The 17,500-nt window shown below is 44.5% G+C and overlaps 1 protein-coding gene across 4 annotated transcripts in view; it reads right to left on the bottom strand.

The window, feature by feature from the left end:
- LOC124034644 (glutamate receptor ionotropic, delta-2) overlaps positions 1-17,500 on the bottom strand; it is a 671,933-nt gene that overhangs the window by 267,516 nt on the left and 386,917 nt on the right. For all 4 annotated transcript variants that reach the window (XR_006838605.1, XR_006838606.1, XR_006838607.1 and 1 more), the window contains exon 4: positions 9,819-10,024. Coding sequence is in view for 1 of the 4 variants with exons in the window: in XM_046348089.1 (XP_046204045.1) it covers positions 9,819-10,024 (206 nt within the window). In the remaining 3 variants the exon portion in view is untranslated. The remainder of the gene's footprint in view (positions 1-9,818; positions 10,025-17,500) is intronic.

Raw genomic sequence — 17,500 nt, 5'->3', positions numbered from 1 at the left:
TGTCTGACAGGGGCCATCCGTCTAACTGTTACCTTGAGATAAAGTGACCAGTCACACGGCCCACACAGAGATAGCTGTTCCTCATCCAAATCATTGTAGAGAGGTAGGGGTGTGTGTACTGGGAAACAGCAGCTAGTCTGCCCTGACAGCCCGGGGAGACTGATTCTCTGCCCCTTGGACTGGAGTCGATCTCATACTGATGGTACACAACAACAACAACAGTACTGACTTAACTTAATCAGACAGAGCTACAGGACTTCTTATCACTGTAATACAGCAGAGCCAGCGGAAACACTACCTCTCTGTTGTGTTGGTGTTGGTGTTGTCAGCTGTATGAGCAATTATCTCCAGAGAGAGACTGTTTTCTAACACTCCCTGTCCAGCTGTCAGGCTGTCACCATCAGCGTGACGGACATCTGTCCCTGACACCTGTCGGACACACACTTCACTGGTAGTGACGGAAAGAGAGGCAGCGGCTGAGGACACGGCCTCCCTCGCCTCACCTCCCCGACACCTCCTTCCATGTCCCTCTGTCTGTTTGGATGACCTCTCAGTGACTCCACCAGACTAGTAGTGTCATTAGTGTCAGGTCCCCCCGTCTGTCAACATCACACTTCACATCCAAAGCACATACTGTATGTACACACACACACACACACACACACACACACACACACACACACACACACACACACACACACACACACACACACACACACACACACACACACACACACACACACACACACACACACACACACACACACACACACACACACAACACACACACAACACACACACACACACACACACACACACACACACACACACACACACACACATCACCTCACACTCACCCGGTTGCCAACAGTCTCCACTCCCCCAGCCCAAAACAAGCCTAATATAGACTAACACTGGGAGTTTCCCAGGACCAGTTTGGGATTTCTGTCAGACATCATCTGTTAGTCTTACAACTTGAATGTTTGAAATAGCTTCAGACAGCTTCTTCATAAGATTTTGGACTCTTATTATCTCATTCACCAAAGGAGTGCTGGCACCGAGAGGCCCAACACCAAAAACAAACGGCGCTTGTTTCTCTGACCTGCGATGGAAACTAAGTGATTACAAGCTTGCCAGCCAGTGTTGTGTTCTGAAATGTGATTTTGGAATGAGAAAAGGAATGTTAGAGGATTTTTAGATGGCTGGCATTCATCTTGAAGGGCTACAATCCCTATCTGGGAGCTCCATAGATAACGATCCAGCATGGCGATAAAAGTAGAGAGCCTTTCTTCCATTTGCACTCGAGAATCATCTTGTGATAACAAAAAAACGTCAAAAGCATTAATGCCTGTCTCTGTTTATTTGTGTTTTTGAAACGCTCCCTTGGGTGTTCCAACTTCTGATGATAACATCAATCAAGTTCATACAAGAAACAGTTTGCTGTCAGCTCCAAAATACTCTGTAGTTATTTAGTAATGAAACACATCCAATCTGTGCCACACTTTCAATTTGCCAATGGCTTATTATGGGATCATTATCATTTAGAAATGGGCTCGTGCAATGTATAAAATGTAGGGATAATTCAGGGGATAATTCAGGGATAATTCAGGGATAATTCAGGGGATAATTCAGGGGATAATTCAGGGGATAATTCAGGGGATAATTCAGGGATAATTCAGGGGATAATTCAGGGGATAATTCAGGGGATAATTCAGGGGATAATTCAGGGATAATTCAGGGGATAATTCAGGGGATAATTCAGGGATAATTCAGGGATAATTCAGGGGATAATTCAGGGGATAATTCAGGGATAATTCAGGGGATAATTCAGGGATAATTCAGGGATAATTCAGGGATAATTCAGGGGATAATTCAGGGGATAATTCAGGGGATAATTCAGGGGATAATTCAGGGATAATCAAGGGGATAATTCAGGGATAATTCAGGGATAATTCAGGGATAATTCAGGGGATAATTCAGGGATAATTCAGGGATAATTCAGGGGATAATTCAGGGATAATTCAGGGATAATTCAGGGATAATTCAGGGCATAATTCAGGGGATAATTCAGGGGATAATTCAGGGATAATTCAGGGCATAATTCAGGGATAATTCAGGGATAATTCAGGGATAATTCAGGGCATAATTCAGGGGATAATTCAGGGGATAATTCAGGGGATAATTCAGGGATAATTCAGGGCATAATTCAGGGATAATTCAGGGGATAATTCAGGGCATAATTCAGGGATAATTCAGGGGATAATTCAGGGGATAATTCAGGGCATAATTCAGGGATAATTCAGGGATAATTCAGGGGATAATTCAGGGCATAATTCAGGGATAATTCAGGGGATAATTCAGGGATAATTCAGGGACAATTCAGGGACAATTCAGGGGCTAATTCAGGGGATAATTCAGGGGATAATTCAGGGATAATTCAGGGATAATTCAGGGCATAATTCAGGGGATAATTCAGGGATAATTCAGGGATAATTCAGGGATAATTCAGGGGATAATTCAGGGATAATTCAGGGATAATTCAGGGATAATTCAGGGGATAATTCAGGGGATAATTCAGGGATAATTCAGGGATAATTCAGGGGATAATTCAGGGATAATTCAGGGATAATTCAGGGATAATTCAGGGATAATTCAGGGATAATTCAGGGATAATTCAGGGGATAATTCAGGGATAATTCAGGGATAATTCAGGGGATAATTCAGGGATAATTCAGGGATAATTCAGGGGATAATTCAGGGATAATTCAGGGGATAATTCAGGGGATAATTCAGGGGATAATTCAGGGGATAATTCAGGGATAATTCAGGGATAATTCAGGGATAATTCAGGGATAATTCAGGATAATTCAGGGATCAGGGATAATTCAGGGATAATTCAGGGATAATTCAGGGATAATTCAGGGATAATTCAGGGGATAATTCAGGGGATAATTCAGGGGATAATTCAGGGATAATTCAGGGGGATAATTCAGGGGGATAATTCAGGGGATAATTCAGGGATAATTCAGGGATAATTCAGGGATAATTCAGGGATAATTCAGGGCATAATTCAGGGGATAATTCAGGGGATAATTCAGGGGATAATTCAGGGGATAATTCAGGGATAATTCAGGGATAATTCAGGGGATAATTCAGGGGATAATTCAGGGATAATTCAGGGGATAATTCAGGGCATAATTCAGGGCATAATTCAGGGGATAATTCAGGGGATAATTCAGGGACAATTCAGGGACAATTCAGGGGATAATTCAGGGCATAATTCAGGGACAATTCAGGGGATAATTCAGGGGATAATTCAGGGGATAATTCAGGGATAATTCAGGGGATAATTCAGGGATAATTCAGGGGATAATTCAGGGGATAATTCAGGGATAATTCAGGGGATAATTCAGGGGATAATTCAGGGACAATTCAGGGGATAATTCAGGGGATAATTTAGGGACAATTCAGGGGATAATTCAGGGACAATTCAGGGGATAATTCAGGGGATAATTCAGGGACAATTCAGGGGATAATTCAGGGGATAATTCAGGGAATAAGTCAGGGACAATTCAGGGACAATTCATAGGGTCATTGATGGATTGGTCACTGACTGTTTTCCTCAAGGCATTGTGAGCATGTCATAAGTCTCCTATCTTCCCTTAGAGAGTTTCTGTCTCCCTCACTCTGTTGTAGAACGTGGCTGTTCTGTTCCCTATACCAGGAGTATTGAAATCAGTGCTCCGGTTCCGGAGTACTGCTGGTTTTCTGTTCTACCTGATAATGAATTGCACCCACCTGGTGTCTCAGGTCTAAATCCGTCCTTTATTAGAGGAGAACAATGATAATCAGCAGTGGTACTGGCTTCAAGGTCCAGATTGGGATTTAAATGTCCTACATAGGGCACTACCCCTAACTACAGTAGGCCCTGGTTAGAAGTAGTGCCCTATATACAGTAGGGGATAGGTGGCTGTCCCACACCGTCCCACACCGTCCCACACATACCCCATGTCAACAAACCAGCTAGTCCTCTAAAAACTATTGTCCACATTAGCTAATTCTGCATCTCTTGGTTAAGCACATTTCCACTATGTCCAACATATTTCTACATCAATGCATGTTTTCAGGCCTGCTCTTTTGAGGAAATCTTTAACAAAAAATATTGGAGGGTTATTAGGAAGAGGGCATGTCATAATATGATTTCATTTTAGATATGAGAAACTCTCAAGCTGAGATCATTTTAATATTTCAAAGTAAGGACATCAAATGGCAAAATTCATACTCTCGAGATATCAAAGAAGTACTTGAGAGGATATGGATTTCAAACTCTGTAGACTTATTGCAATCGTTCCAGAAGCCTTTTCTAAAGAGCATCTTCTGCATTGTCTCAACCACTTCACATTGATACAACATAAACAGATGGTGCAAATCCCCTTGGTGTCACTCACTGATGACTTTCATTCTACACTAATCATGAACATAAATCATTCAAATGACTTCATTTGAAGTGGTTTCTCATATAGGCATCTAAGTAATTCCTCAATTCCGATAACATCACGCCAATAATCTAGTCATCCATTCATTAGGAATACAAATGTATAATACCCAAATCATGAATATGTTTTCAGTGTAAGTCGATTCTTCTGTCGCGATCTTATTCACAATGCAAGTAAGGTGCAGGAGGAGGGCAAATAGTCTAGTCGTTATTTGATACAGGCCCATGTGTTGGCAATAAAACCAAGCAGACAGAGCTAACCAAAGGATTAAGTAACGCATAAAATCACATAAATTAGTTTTATGTGTGTGTGTGTCTACAGACTGTTTAGGGTGAGAAATGTGCCTATGCTAGCGTGTGGAGCAAACAGATGTTTAACAGTCCTTCCTGCTGTGTTAGAGAAACACACACACACACTACGCACAGGTAGGCACACACACACACTACCCTACAAACTACACACATATACCGTCAACGCACACACGCAAGCACACACCCACAGGAAAAGAGGGGTAGTGAGCCCTGGCTACAATCTGTTTTCATCTAGCAGAAGAGCCTAATGCATTTTGTTAGGCCCTCTTGAAACAAATTACTTCAACAAATAAACTTGATAAAGCCAGATAGATCTTGTCATCCATTTTATCTACAAATCGGTATCCATCTTATGCTATCTCACCGTGAAACAGGACATCCCTTTAGAGGATGTGTCAACCAAAACATTTTGGATTATAAATTCTACCTTGTGAGTTCTCAGAAAACCTCATTTGATCCCACGTGCAAATCGATGAGGATTGAACAGCAGGCATCTCTTGAGGGCAACCTTTCTGCGTCTCCACCCATGGAAATGTCAAGTGCTCCCTGAGGTGGTTACGAAGCAGACCCCAGGCCATGTCCTGACCCCCTATTACCACTACCTATGGGACCTGTGCCGTCCACTGATATCCCATCCTCCCCTTTCCACTCCTCTCCTCTCCCCTCCACTCCTCTTCTTTCATCTCCTCTCCTCTCCACTCATCTCCACTCCTTTCCTCTTCTCCCCTATCCACTCATTTCCTCTACTCTCCTCTCCACTCCTCACCACTCCTTTCCTCTTCTCCCCTATCCTCTACTCTCCTCTCCACTCCTCACCACTCCTTTCCTCTTGTCCCCTATCCACTAACTTCCTCTACTCTCCTCTCCACTCCACTCTCCTCTCTACTCCTCTCCTCTCCTGACCACTCCTCTTCACTCTCCTCCTTTCCTCTCCTCTCCACTCCTTTGCTTTCCTCTTCTCTCCACTCCTCTCCACTCCTTTCCTCTTCTCTTCTCTCCTCTCCACCCATCTCCATTCTACTCTTCTCTCCTTTCCTCTTCTCTCCACTCCTCTGCACTCCTTTCCTTTCCTCTTCTCTCCACTCATCTCCTCTACACCCATGTCCTCTTCTATTCTCTCCACTCCTTTCCTATTCTCCCCTATCCTCGCAACTCCTCTCCTCTCAATTGCTTTCATCTCCACTCTATTCTCCACTCCTCTCCTTTCCTCTCTCCTCCTCTCTACTCTACTCTCCTCTCTACTCCTGACCGCTTCTCTCCACTCCTCTCCTTTCCTCTCTCCTCCTCTCTACTCTACTCTCCTCTCTACTCCTGACCGCTCCTCTCCACTCTCATATCCACTCCTTTTCTCTTTTCCCCGACACTCCTCTCCTCTAATTTCATCTCCACCCCTCTCCTCTCATCTCCACTCTACTCTTCTCCTTTCCTCCCCACTCCTCTCCACTTCTTTCCCATTCTCTCCTCTCCACTCCTTTCCTCTTCTCTCCACTCATATCCTCTCCACTCCTTTCCTATTCTCCCCTATCCTCTCAACTCCTCTCCTCTCAATTGCTTTCCTCTCCACTCATCTCCTTTCCTCTCTCCTCCTCTCTACTCTACTCTCCTCTCTACTCCTCTCCTTTCCTGACCACTCCTCTCCACTCTCATCTCCACTCCTTTCCTCTTCTCTCCTCTCCACTCTCTCTTCTCCCCGCCACTCCTCTCCTCTAATTGCTTATCCATTCCTCTCCTCTCCTCCAATTTCATCTTATCTCTACTCTACTCCTCTCCTTCCCCACCCCTCTTCTCTCCACTACTCTCCTTTCCTTTTCACTACTCTCCACTACCCTCCTCTCTTATCCACTCCACTCCACTCCACTCCACTCAACTCCACCACTCCTCTCCTCTCCTCTCCACTCCTCTCCTCTCCTCTCCACTCCTCTCCTCTCCTCCCCACTCCTCTCCACTCCTCTCCTCCCCACTCCCTCTCCTCTCCTCTCCACTCCACTCCTCTCCACTCCTCTCCTCCCCACTCCTCTCTCCTCTCCACTCCTCTCCTCTCCTCTCCACTCCACTCCTCTCCTCTCCTCTCCTCTCCTCTCCCTCTCTCCCTCCTCTCCTCCCCACTCCTCTCCTCTCCTCTCCTCTCCTCTCCTCTCCTCTCCACTCCACTCCTCTCCTCTCCTTTCCACTCCTCTCCTCTCCTCTCCACTCCTCTCCTCTCCACTCCCTCTCCTCCCCACTCCTCTCCTCTCCTCTCCTCCCTCCACTCCTCTCCTCTCCACTCCTCTCCTCCCCACTCCTCTCCTCTCCTCCCCACTCCTCTCCTCTCCTCTCCCTCCTCCCCACTCCTCTCCTCTCCTATCCTATCCTCTCCTTTGCACTACTCTCCATCCTCCAGTTGGATTCATGAGGTCATGTTGTAATTACGATAAGAGCAAATCCTACATGGGATTAACGAAGAAGCTAACCCCTCTTGTTTGAATTCCATATCATTAAAAATGTAAAGTAATTATATTCCTTACACATTGTACTACACTTGCACTTGTCTCATGTTTCACACAGTATGAATAAAATATAGAGAAAAGCCCATTACTACTTTCTCATTGATAAAGAGAGAGGAGTGTGTCCCAAACGGCACTCTAAAGGCCGTGATTAAAAGGCCCTAGGCTAGTGCACTATAAAGGAAATAGGATGCCATTTGAGGTGTCTGTCATGAGGGATGTCTTTGTTCTTCAGAAAAAGGCACTAGATGCCTGTCACAAGCCTGATAATAGAACAATATGACCTCATTTTAAGATAATAACCTTTTAAGATGTATTAGTCTGAGTGTTTCAATGACTGACTTCATTAGGTATATTAGTGATAATGTTGAAAAGTAAGTAGTATTCGTGTGTGTGTGTGTGTGTGGGTGGGTGGGTGTGGGTGGGTGGATATGCCAGCCTGCATGTGCATGGGTGTGTGGACATGTGTGTGTGTGTATGTAAACGTGTGTGTGTGTGTGTGTGTGTGTGTGTGTGTGTGTGTGTGTGTGTGTGTGTGTGTGTGTGTGTGTGTGTGTGTGTGTGTGTGTGTGTGTGTGTGTGTGTGTGTGTGTGTGTGTGTGTGTGTGTGTGCGTGCGTGCGTGCGTGTGTGTGTGCGTGTGTGTGGGGGTGGGTGGATATCCCGGCCTGCATGTGCATGGGTGTTGTGATGACCCTGAATTTTTCTGAACCGTCCCAGTGCAGCTCCTTCCAATGGGGCGCTTTCCCTTTAATTCCCAATTAAATAGCCAGCATTAGCTGCGCAAAAGGGGGGTTGTGATGGAGACGTGCATGAGGATGTGTTCAACCCTCAGTTCCGAAGCTTCTCTATTCCGTTTGTTTTGTTGCCGTTAAACGTGTGTTTTGTAGCCTAAGAGAGTTTACCCAGGATCGGATCCACTCTTTGCGTCCCTGGACTACACCTCTCCGTTCTTCGTGGCCTTTCTCCGCGGGAGATCTATTGGCGGATTGGATTGTCTGACTGACCGACTGACTACCACCTTTTTGTATACGGTATTTCATTTGTTTGGATGTGATGTATACTGTGATTTATGTAGTTAGTTGTAGTTGAGGACTTAATTAAGAGTTGATACGCTTTAAAGTTCTGTGGTAAAATAATTGTTATATTGATTGTATGTTTAATACTGGGTTTAGCTACACGGAATGAACGGACAAACATTGCGTGACAAAAGTCACTTGAGTTCACTGAACTCCTTTACCGGGCTGGACTCTTTTTAGGCCCGAGGTACAGGACATTTCTGGAGGAACCAGAACTCATTGTGTTATATTATATGTGTGCGTAATCCTTGATGTTGTTAATACAACCCACACAAAAGAATATAGTTGTTTTGGAAGTTCTTTCCAATGTTTTAAGGGTTTATGAAAAGTTTATTTCCATCCTGACTTTTACATGAGTCCTTTGTATTGGTGTAGACTTGACGGACCAGATGGGACTCATTCCCACCCAAACTAAAAGGAGAAACCAATGTTTTCTCTGGTAGGCACAACCTACCTGGCACCCCTATAAATAATAACCTCAAGTCAAAACCGTTACTGTGTGTGTGTGTGTGTGTGTGTGTGTGTGTGTGTGTGTGTGTGTGTGTGTGTGTGTGTGTGTGTGTGTGTGTGTGTGTGTGTGTGTGTGTGTGTGTGTGTGTGTGTGTGTGTGTGTGTGTGTGTGTGTGTGTGTGTGTGTGTGTGTGTGTGTGTGTGTGTGTGTGTGTGTGTGGATATGCCGGCCTGCATGTGCATGGGTGTGTGGACATGTGTGTGTGTATGTAAACGTGTGTGTGTGTGTGAGTGGGTGGGTGGACATCCTGGCATGCATGTGCATGGGTGTGTGGACATTTGTGTGTGTGTGTGTGTGTGGGGGTGGGTGGGTGGATATGCTGGCCTGCATGTGCATGGGGGTGTGGACATTTGTGTGTGTATTTAAACGTGTGTGTGTGTGTGTGTGTGTGTGTGTGTGTGTGTGTGTGTGTGTGTGTGTGTGTGTGTGTGTGTGTGTGTGTGTGTGTGTGTGTGTGTGTGTGTGTGTGTGTGTGTGTGTGGATATGCCGGCCTGCATGGGTGTGTGGACATGTGTGTGTGTGTATGTAAACGTGTGTGTGTGTGTGTGTGTGTGTGTGTGTGTGTGTGTGTGTGTGTGTGTGTGTGTGTGTGTGTGTGTGTGTGTGTGTGTGTGTGTGTGTGTGTGTGTGTGTGTGTGTGTGTGTGTGTGTGAGTGGGTGGGTGGACATCCTGGCATGCATGTGCATGGGTGTGTGGACATTTGTGTGTGTGTGTGTGTGTGTGTGTGTGTGTGTGTGTGTGTGTGTGTGTGTGTGTGGGGGGGGTGGGTGGGGGTGGGTGGGTGGATATGCCGGCCTGCATGTGCATGGGGGTGTGAACATTTGTGTGTGTGTGTGTGTGTGTGTGTGTGTGTGTGTGTGTGTGTGTGTGTGTGTGTGTGTGTGTGTGTGTGTGTGTGTGTGTGTGTGTGTGTGTGTGTGTGTGTGTGTGTGTGTACCTCAGTGATAAAGGCCTTGGCGGTGATGGGACTCATGAAGAGCACGGCCCGGCGCAGCGTGTCCCGGTAGCGGTGGAGCTCCTCCACCCTCATGGTTCTGAACATGCTGGTGATCATCATGTTGATGTTGGACTCCACCTTCTGCAGCGACACGTCCATGCCCTGCTGAGACGTCTTGTCCAGGAAGTCCTGGATCCCACGGATATCTATATGGAGGAGGGATAGAGGGTAGAGGGAGAGAGTGGAGGTTGGTAGGAGTAGGAGTGAGATAGAGAAAAAGAGACGGGAGGAGTGAGAGAGATAGAGAAAGAGAGAGGAGGAGTGGGAGAGAAAGAGAGAGGAGGAGTGGGAGAGATAGAGAAAGAGAGAGGAGGAGTGGGAGAGATAGAGAAAGAGAGAGGAGGAGTGGGAGAGATAGAGAGAGGAGGAGTGGGAGAGATAGAGAAAGAGAGAGGAGGAGTGGGAGAGATAGAGAGAGGAGGAGTGGGAGAGATAGAGAAAGAGAGAGGAGGAGTGGGAGAGATAGAGAAAGAGAGAGGAGGAGTGGGAGAGATAGAGAAAGAGAGAGGAGGAGTGGGAGAGATAGAGAAAGAGAGAGGAGGAGTGGGAGAGATAGAGAAAGAGAGGGGAGGAGTGAGGGAGAGATAGAGAAAGAGAGGGGAGGAGTGAGGGAGAAAGAGAGGGGAGGAGTGAGGGAGAAAGAGAGGGGAGGAGTGAGAGAGAAAGAGAGGGGAGGAGTGAGAGAGAGAGAGGGGAGAGAGAGAGAGAGAGAAAGAGAGGGAGGAGTGAGAGAGAGAGAGAGAAAGAGAGAGGAGTGAGAGAGAGAGAGAGAGAGAAAGAGAGAGGAGGAGTGAGAGAGAGAGAGAGAGAAAGAGAGAGGAGGAGTGGGAGAGAGAGAAAGAGAGAAGAGGAGTGGGAGAGATAGAGAAAGAGAGAAGAGGAGTGGGAGAGATAGAGAAAGAGAGAAGAGGAGTGGGAGAGATAGAGAAAGAGAGAAGAGGAGTGGGAGAGATAGAGAAAGAGAGAGGAGGAGTGGGAGAGATAGAGAAAGAGAGAGGAGGAGTTGGAGAGAGAGAAAGAGAGAGGAGGAGTGGGAGAGATAGAGAAAGAGAGAGGAGGAGTGGGAGAGATAGAGAAAGAGAGAAGAGGAGTGGGAGAGATAGAGAAAGAGAGAAGAGGAGTGGGAGAGATAGAGAAAGAGAGAAGAGGAGTGGGAGAGATAGAGAAAGAGAGAGGAGGAGTGGGAGAGATAGAGAAAGAGTGTGGCGGTTCACAGTTTGACGAACAGGGACATCTATAGAGTTAAAGATATGTCAATAAACTCAGACACAGCTTATTGGAGACCACATTCCACCATTCCTCATTCATATGGACAGTATTTGGTATACAGTATACTACAAAATCATAGTATTACACATTCACTTTTATCACAGCACATTTGCTCCTGTAGAAAAATGTTGTAATCGACAGAATTAGCATTTCTCTTTCAGTGTGCTTGAGTTAGACCTGTGTCGTACATTTGTCACTGCAGCAGTGAGGTGGGCAGCTGTCTCACTGAAGAGGTACATATTATAATGAATCATAGTCAGAGTGCTGACTGGCTGCTCATCTCTCTCTCTCTCCCTCCCTTTCTCCCTCCCTTTCTCCCCATCTTCTCTCTCTCTCTCTCCCTCCCTTTCTCCCTATCTTCTCTCTCTCTCTCCCTCCCTTTCTCCCTATCTTCTCTCTCTCTCTCTCCATCCCTTTCTCCCTATCTTCTCTCTCTCTCTCCTCCCTTTCTCCCTATCTTCTCTCTCTCTCTCTCCCTCCCTTTCTCCCTATCTTCTCTCTCTCTCCATCCCTTTCTCCCTATCTTCTCTCTCTCTCTCCCTCCCTTTTTTTATTTTTTATTTTATTTTTTACCTTTATTTTACCAGGCAAGTCAGTTAAGAACAAATTCTTATTTTCAATGACGGCCTGGGAACAGTGGGTTAACTGCCTGTTCAGGGGCAGAACGACAGATTTGTACCTTGTCAGCTCGGGGGTTTGAACTCACAACCTTCCGGTTACTATTCCAACGCTCTAACCACTAGGCTTTCTCCCTATCTTCTCTCTCTCTCTCTCTCTCTCTCTCTCTCTCTCTCTCTCTCTCTCTCTCTCTCTCTCTCTCTCTCTCTCTCTCTCTCTCTCTCTCTCTCTCTCTCTCTCTCTCTCTCTCTCTCTCTCTCTCTCTCTCTCTCTCTCTCTTTTCTCCCTACCCCCCTCTCTCTCTCACTCCCTTTCTCCCTATCCTCTCTCCCTCCCTTTCTTCCTACCCCCTCTCTCTCTCCTCTCTCTCTCTCCCTCCTTTTCTACCTACCCCCCCTCTCTCTCACCCTCCCTCCCTCCCTCCCTTACTCCCTCCCTTTCTCCCTCCCTCCCTACCCACCCCCTATTTCTCAGCTGGGAGGGCAGGCCTTCATTAAACTCATTCTGCAGCTGGGTCACTGGCGGAATGCACAATCCAACTCCCACCAAACATGAGTTCAAAGGTGCCTTCCCAAACGTGGCACTGATTCAGAAATTGCGGGGAAAAGTAGTGTTTTGGTCTCTGAATAAATTGGTTCCGTGGTACACCAATGGCGACGACGTACTTCTATAGCGCTATAGTGTTGCTTTGCATATACCGTGCCTTCAGAGATCATTCACACCCCTTGGAGTTTTACACATTTTGTTTTGTTAGAGCCTGAATTTGGATTAAATTGAGATGTTTGGTCACTGGCCTACACACAATACCCCATAACGACAAAGTGGAATTAAGTTTTTAGAAATGTTTACAAATTAATACAAAATGAAAATCTGAAATGTCTTGAGTCAATAAGTATTCAACCCCTTCATTATGCCAAGGCTAAATAAGTTCAGGAGTAAAACTGTGCTTAACAAGTCACATAATAAGTTGCAAGGACTCTTGTGTGCAATAATAGTGTTTATCATGATTTTTGAATGACTACCTCATCTCTGTACCCTACACGTTCAATTATTTCTAAGGTCCCACAGTTGAACAGTGATTAGTAATGGAATAAAGCTTCGTACAGGAAAACTCCTAGAGGAAAAGCAGGTTCAGTCTGCTTTCCAACAGACACTGGGAGACAAATTCACCTTTTAGCAGGACAACAACCCAAAACACAAGGCCAAATATACACTGGAGTTACAATCAACATTCCTGAGTGGCCTACTGTAGTTACAGTTGGACTTTAATCTGATTGAAAAGCTATGGCAAGACTTAAAAATGGCTGTCTAGCAATGATCAACAACAAACTTGACAGAGATTGAATAATTATTTAAATAATAATGTGCGCTTATTGTAAAATCCAGGTGTTTAAAGCTCTTAGAGATCCAGAACGACACATCTGTAATCGCTGCCAAAATTGATTTGACCATGTTTTGACTCAGGGATGTGAATATTCATTTTCAAGAAATGTACAAAAATATCTGATAAAATGTGTTAACGTTGTCATTATAGGGTGTTATGTGTAGATGGGTGAGATGTTTTAATTTATTTTCATCCATTTAGAATTCAGGCTGTAACACAACAAAATGTGGAATAAGTCAAGGGCTGTGAAATTGTTTGAAGCCACTGTATGTCTATATGGTGTACATTAGTTGACTAATAATGTAGTTGATGTGAACAAATGATGACATTGCCTCATTGTCATTGTCATCATTAAACAATTAACAGATAAATTGCACCTCATTAGAAGCTGGGCTGAGTTGATGGTGTAAGGTGTTAGGGAGTATATACACAGCACCAACCAACACAGAGGGACAGGAAAAACAGCCGGATGACTTGACAAACGATCCAGTTCCCGGATGACATCATCAGTCGGGGTCAAAAGTTCAGAGGGTGAGAGTTGGCCTGGAGAGACGCTCATGCGGAGGACGAGTGGAGGAGAACATGCAGGAAGTGTTTACGTATAGGCCACTGTGTCGCCACGGTTTACAGAGAGGGCTGGGGGGCGGGGCTCGGACGCCACACACCAGCTTGTCTCTTTATTTCGGGAAACGTTTTATGACACATGGAGGGAGGAATACCCAGAGGTCCCTGCTGATGCACACGCCATTTCGGTCGGCAGCTGGGCTGCTGCTGTTTACAACGTGACTGTGTATGGGTGAGGAGGGAGGAGGGAGGGAGGGAGACGGATATCGAATAGCGAGGAAGTAAAAGAGTGTTGCTAATGTGAGTTCTTCATGACCATTACAACTCAATAAAGAAGTGACACTAATGCCCCAGCCGGCAACACGCCAGGCTGCCACTGCTGCTATTGTTGTTATTGTCACCCTGGTTTACATTATGAGACTACAGGAGAATAATACAGCCTGGGAAAATGAACAGAGATGTGTTGGTTAGAGGCACTTTCAATCAGTGAGAAAATACACAGGCGTAATTACAATCCACATTAGTGTCTTCATTATCGTTAGTATTGAGAGAGGGGGTGCGTCGGTCTAGGTCTATACACTCTATCTGCTGCGAGTCACAGTTCTACAGCGAAGAGAATGTCTGGGGATCATCCACCTTGGTGCTGGCTAATTTAATCCCAATCTAGTTATAATATATATATATATGTATGGATTTACTCTACACAGCAATGTTGTCCCAATATCTCAGAAATTATTATTTCCCCCAATTCTATCAGAAATGGGCATTGCCATGTAAAGTCCTGAGGCAAACTCCTGTGGTGTATCCACTAAGAACCAAACAAAAGCAAATGGACGAAACCTGAATTTGTCCAACAAGAAATGTTAGTTATAGATTTTCTAAATGTACTCACTGCAAATACACGCCAATCGCCAAATGCTAACGTCGATCCACTAAGGCAAAAAGGACAAAAAAATGTAACTGTGCATTTTCTATATTAGTGGGTTAGGGTCGGGTTAGGGTTGGGTTAGGGTTGGATTAGGGTCGGGTTAGGGTCGGGTTAGGGTTGGATTAGGGTCGGGTTAGGGTCGGGTTAGGGTCGGATTAGGGTCGGATTAGGGTCGGGTTAGGGTCGGGTTAGGGTCGGGTGGGGAGCTCAGATTTTCACTTTATCACATATAGTCAAACAGTTGTGGATGGGTTAGGAGTAATTGTATGTGTGTGTGTATCTGTCTGTGCTACATGCAGATTGAGTGAGGTATAGGTCTCAGGCTGCCTCCATCAATCCTAGAGTAGCTGCAATATCTCTTCTGTGTCTGATGCTTCACAACACACCTGCATTACAAAGTCTGCCTCGCACCATAAATCTCCCTCAGAAAATACATTTTCATAATTTTCCCTCAGAAAATAAATGGCTCCCTGTAAATCTGAAAGGCTAAAGCAGCGGAAGTGTTTAGGCTGAGATTTTAGGCTCTTGGCACATTATCATTATTATTATTGTTGTTATTATTATTATTATTATTATTATTATTGTTGTTATTATTATTATTATTATTATTATTGTTGTTATTATTATTATTATTATTATTATTGTTGTTATTATTATTATTATTATTATTATTGTTGTTATTATTATTATTATTATTATTATTGTTGTTATTATTATTATTATTATTATTATTATTGTTGTTATTATTATTATTATTATTATTATTGTTGTTATTATTATTATTATTATTATTATTATTGTTGTTATTATTATTATTATTATTATTATTGTTGTTATTATTATTATTATTATTATTATTGTTGTTATTATTATTATTATTATTATTATTGTTGTTATTATTATTATTATTGTTGTTATTATTATTATTATTATTATTATTGTTGTTATTATTATTATTATTATTGTTGTTATTATTATTATTATTATTGTTGTTATTATTATTATTATTATTGTTGTTATTATTATTATTATTATTATTGTTATTATTATTATTATTATTGTTGTTATTATTATTATTATTATTATTGTTGTTATTATTATTATTATTATTTGGGGCAGCAAGTAGCCTAGTTGTTAGAGCGTTGGGCCAGTAACCGAAAGGTTGCTGGATTGAATCCCCGAGCTGAAAAGGTAAAAATCTGTCGTTCTGCCCCTGAACAAGGCAGTTAACCCACTGTTCCCCGGTAGACGTCATTGTAAATAAGAATTTGTTCTTAACTGACTTGCCTAGTTAAATAGAGATTAAAAATATATATATACACTGCTCAAAAAAATAAAGGGAACACTTAAACAACACAATGTAACTTCAAGTCAATCACACTTCTGTGAAATCAAACTGTCCACTTAGGAAGCAACACTGATTGACAATCAATTTCACATGCTGTTGTGCAAATGGAATAGACAACAGGAGGAAATTATAGGCAATTCGCAAGACACCCCCAATAAAGGAGTGGTTCTGCAAGTGGTGACCACAGACCACTTCTCAGTTCCTATGCTTCCTGGCTGATGTTTTGGTCACTTTTGAATGCTGGCGGTGCTTTCACCTAAGTGGTAGCATGAGACGGAGTCTACAACCCACACAAGTGGCTCAGGTAGGGCAGCTCATCCAGGATGGACATCAATGCGAGCTGTTGCAAGAAGGTTTGCTGTGTCTGTCAGCGTAGTGTCCAGAGCATGGAGGCGCTACCAGGAGACAGGCCAGTACATCAGGAGACATGGAGGAGGCCGTAGGAGGACAGCAACCCAGCAGCAGGACCGCTACCTCCGCCTTTGTGCAAGGAGGAGCAGGAGGAGCACTGCCAGAGCCCTGCAAAATGACCTCCAGCAGGCCACAAATGTGCATGTGTCTGCTCAAACGGTCAGAAACAGACTCCATGAGGGTGGTATGAGGGCCCGACGTCCACAGGTGGGGGTTGTGCTTACAGCCCAACACTGTGCAGGACGTTTGGCATTTGCCAGAGAACACAGAGATTGGCAAATTCGCCACTGGCGCCCTGTGCTCTTCACAGATGAAAGCAGGTTCACACTGAGCACGTGTGACAGAGTGACAGAGTCTGGAGACGCCGCGGAGAACGTTCTGCTGCCTGCAACATCCTCCAGCATGACCGGTTTGGCGGTGGGTCAGTCATGGTGTGGGGTGGCATTTCTTTGGGGGGCCTCCATATGCTTGCCAGAGGTAGCTTGACTGCCATTAGGTACCGAGATGAGATCCTCAGACCCCTTGTGAGACCATATGCTGGAGCGGTTGGCCCTGGGTTCCTCCTAATGCAAGACAATGCTAGACCTCATGTGGCTGGAGTGTGTCAGCAGTTCCTGCAAGAGGAAGGCATTGATGCTATGGACTGGCCCGCCCGTTCCCCAGACCTGAATCCAATTGAGCAAATCTGGGACATCATGTCTCGCTCCATCCACCAATGCCACGTTGCACCACAGACTGTCCAGGAGTTGGCGGATGCTTTAGTCCAGGTCTGGGAGGAGATCCCTCAGGACACCATCCGCCCCCTCATCAGGAGCATGCCCAGGCGTTGTAGGGAGGTCATACAGGTGGAGGCCACACACACTACTGAGCCTCATTTTGACTTGTTTTAAGGACATTACATCAAAGTTGGATCAGCCTGTAGTCAGCCTGTAGTCAGCCTGTGGTTTTCCACTTTAATTTTGAGTGTGACTCCAAATCCAGACCTCCATGGGTTGATAAATTTGATTTCCATTGGTAATTTTTGTGTGTTTTTGTTGTCAGCACATTCAACTATGTAAAGAAAAAAGTAGTTAATAATTTTAATAGGAATATTTCATTCA

The sequence above is a fragment of the Oncorhynchus gorbuscha genome, linkage group LG04, assembly GCF_021184085.1.
Source record: "Oncorhynchus gorbuscha isolate QuinsamMale2020 ecotype Even-year linkage group LG04, OgorEven_v1.0, whole genome shotgun sequence".
In the NCBI taxonomy this organism is placed as follows: domain Eukaryota; kingdom Metazoa; phylum Chordata; class Actinopteri; order Salmoniformes; family Salmonidae; genus Oncorhynchus; species Oncorhynchus gorbuscha.
This window is presented reverse-complemented; position numbering and strand designations above follow the sequence as displayed.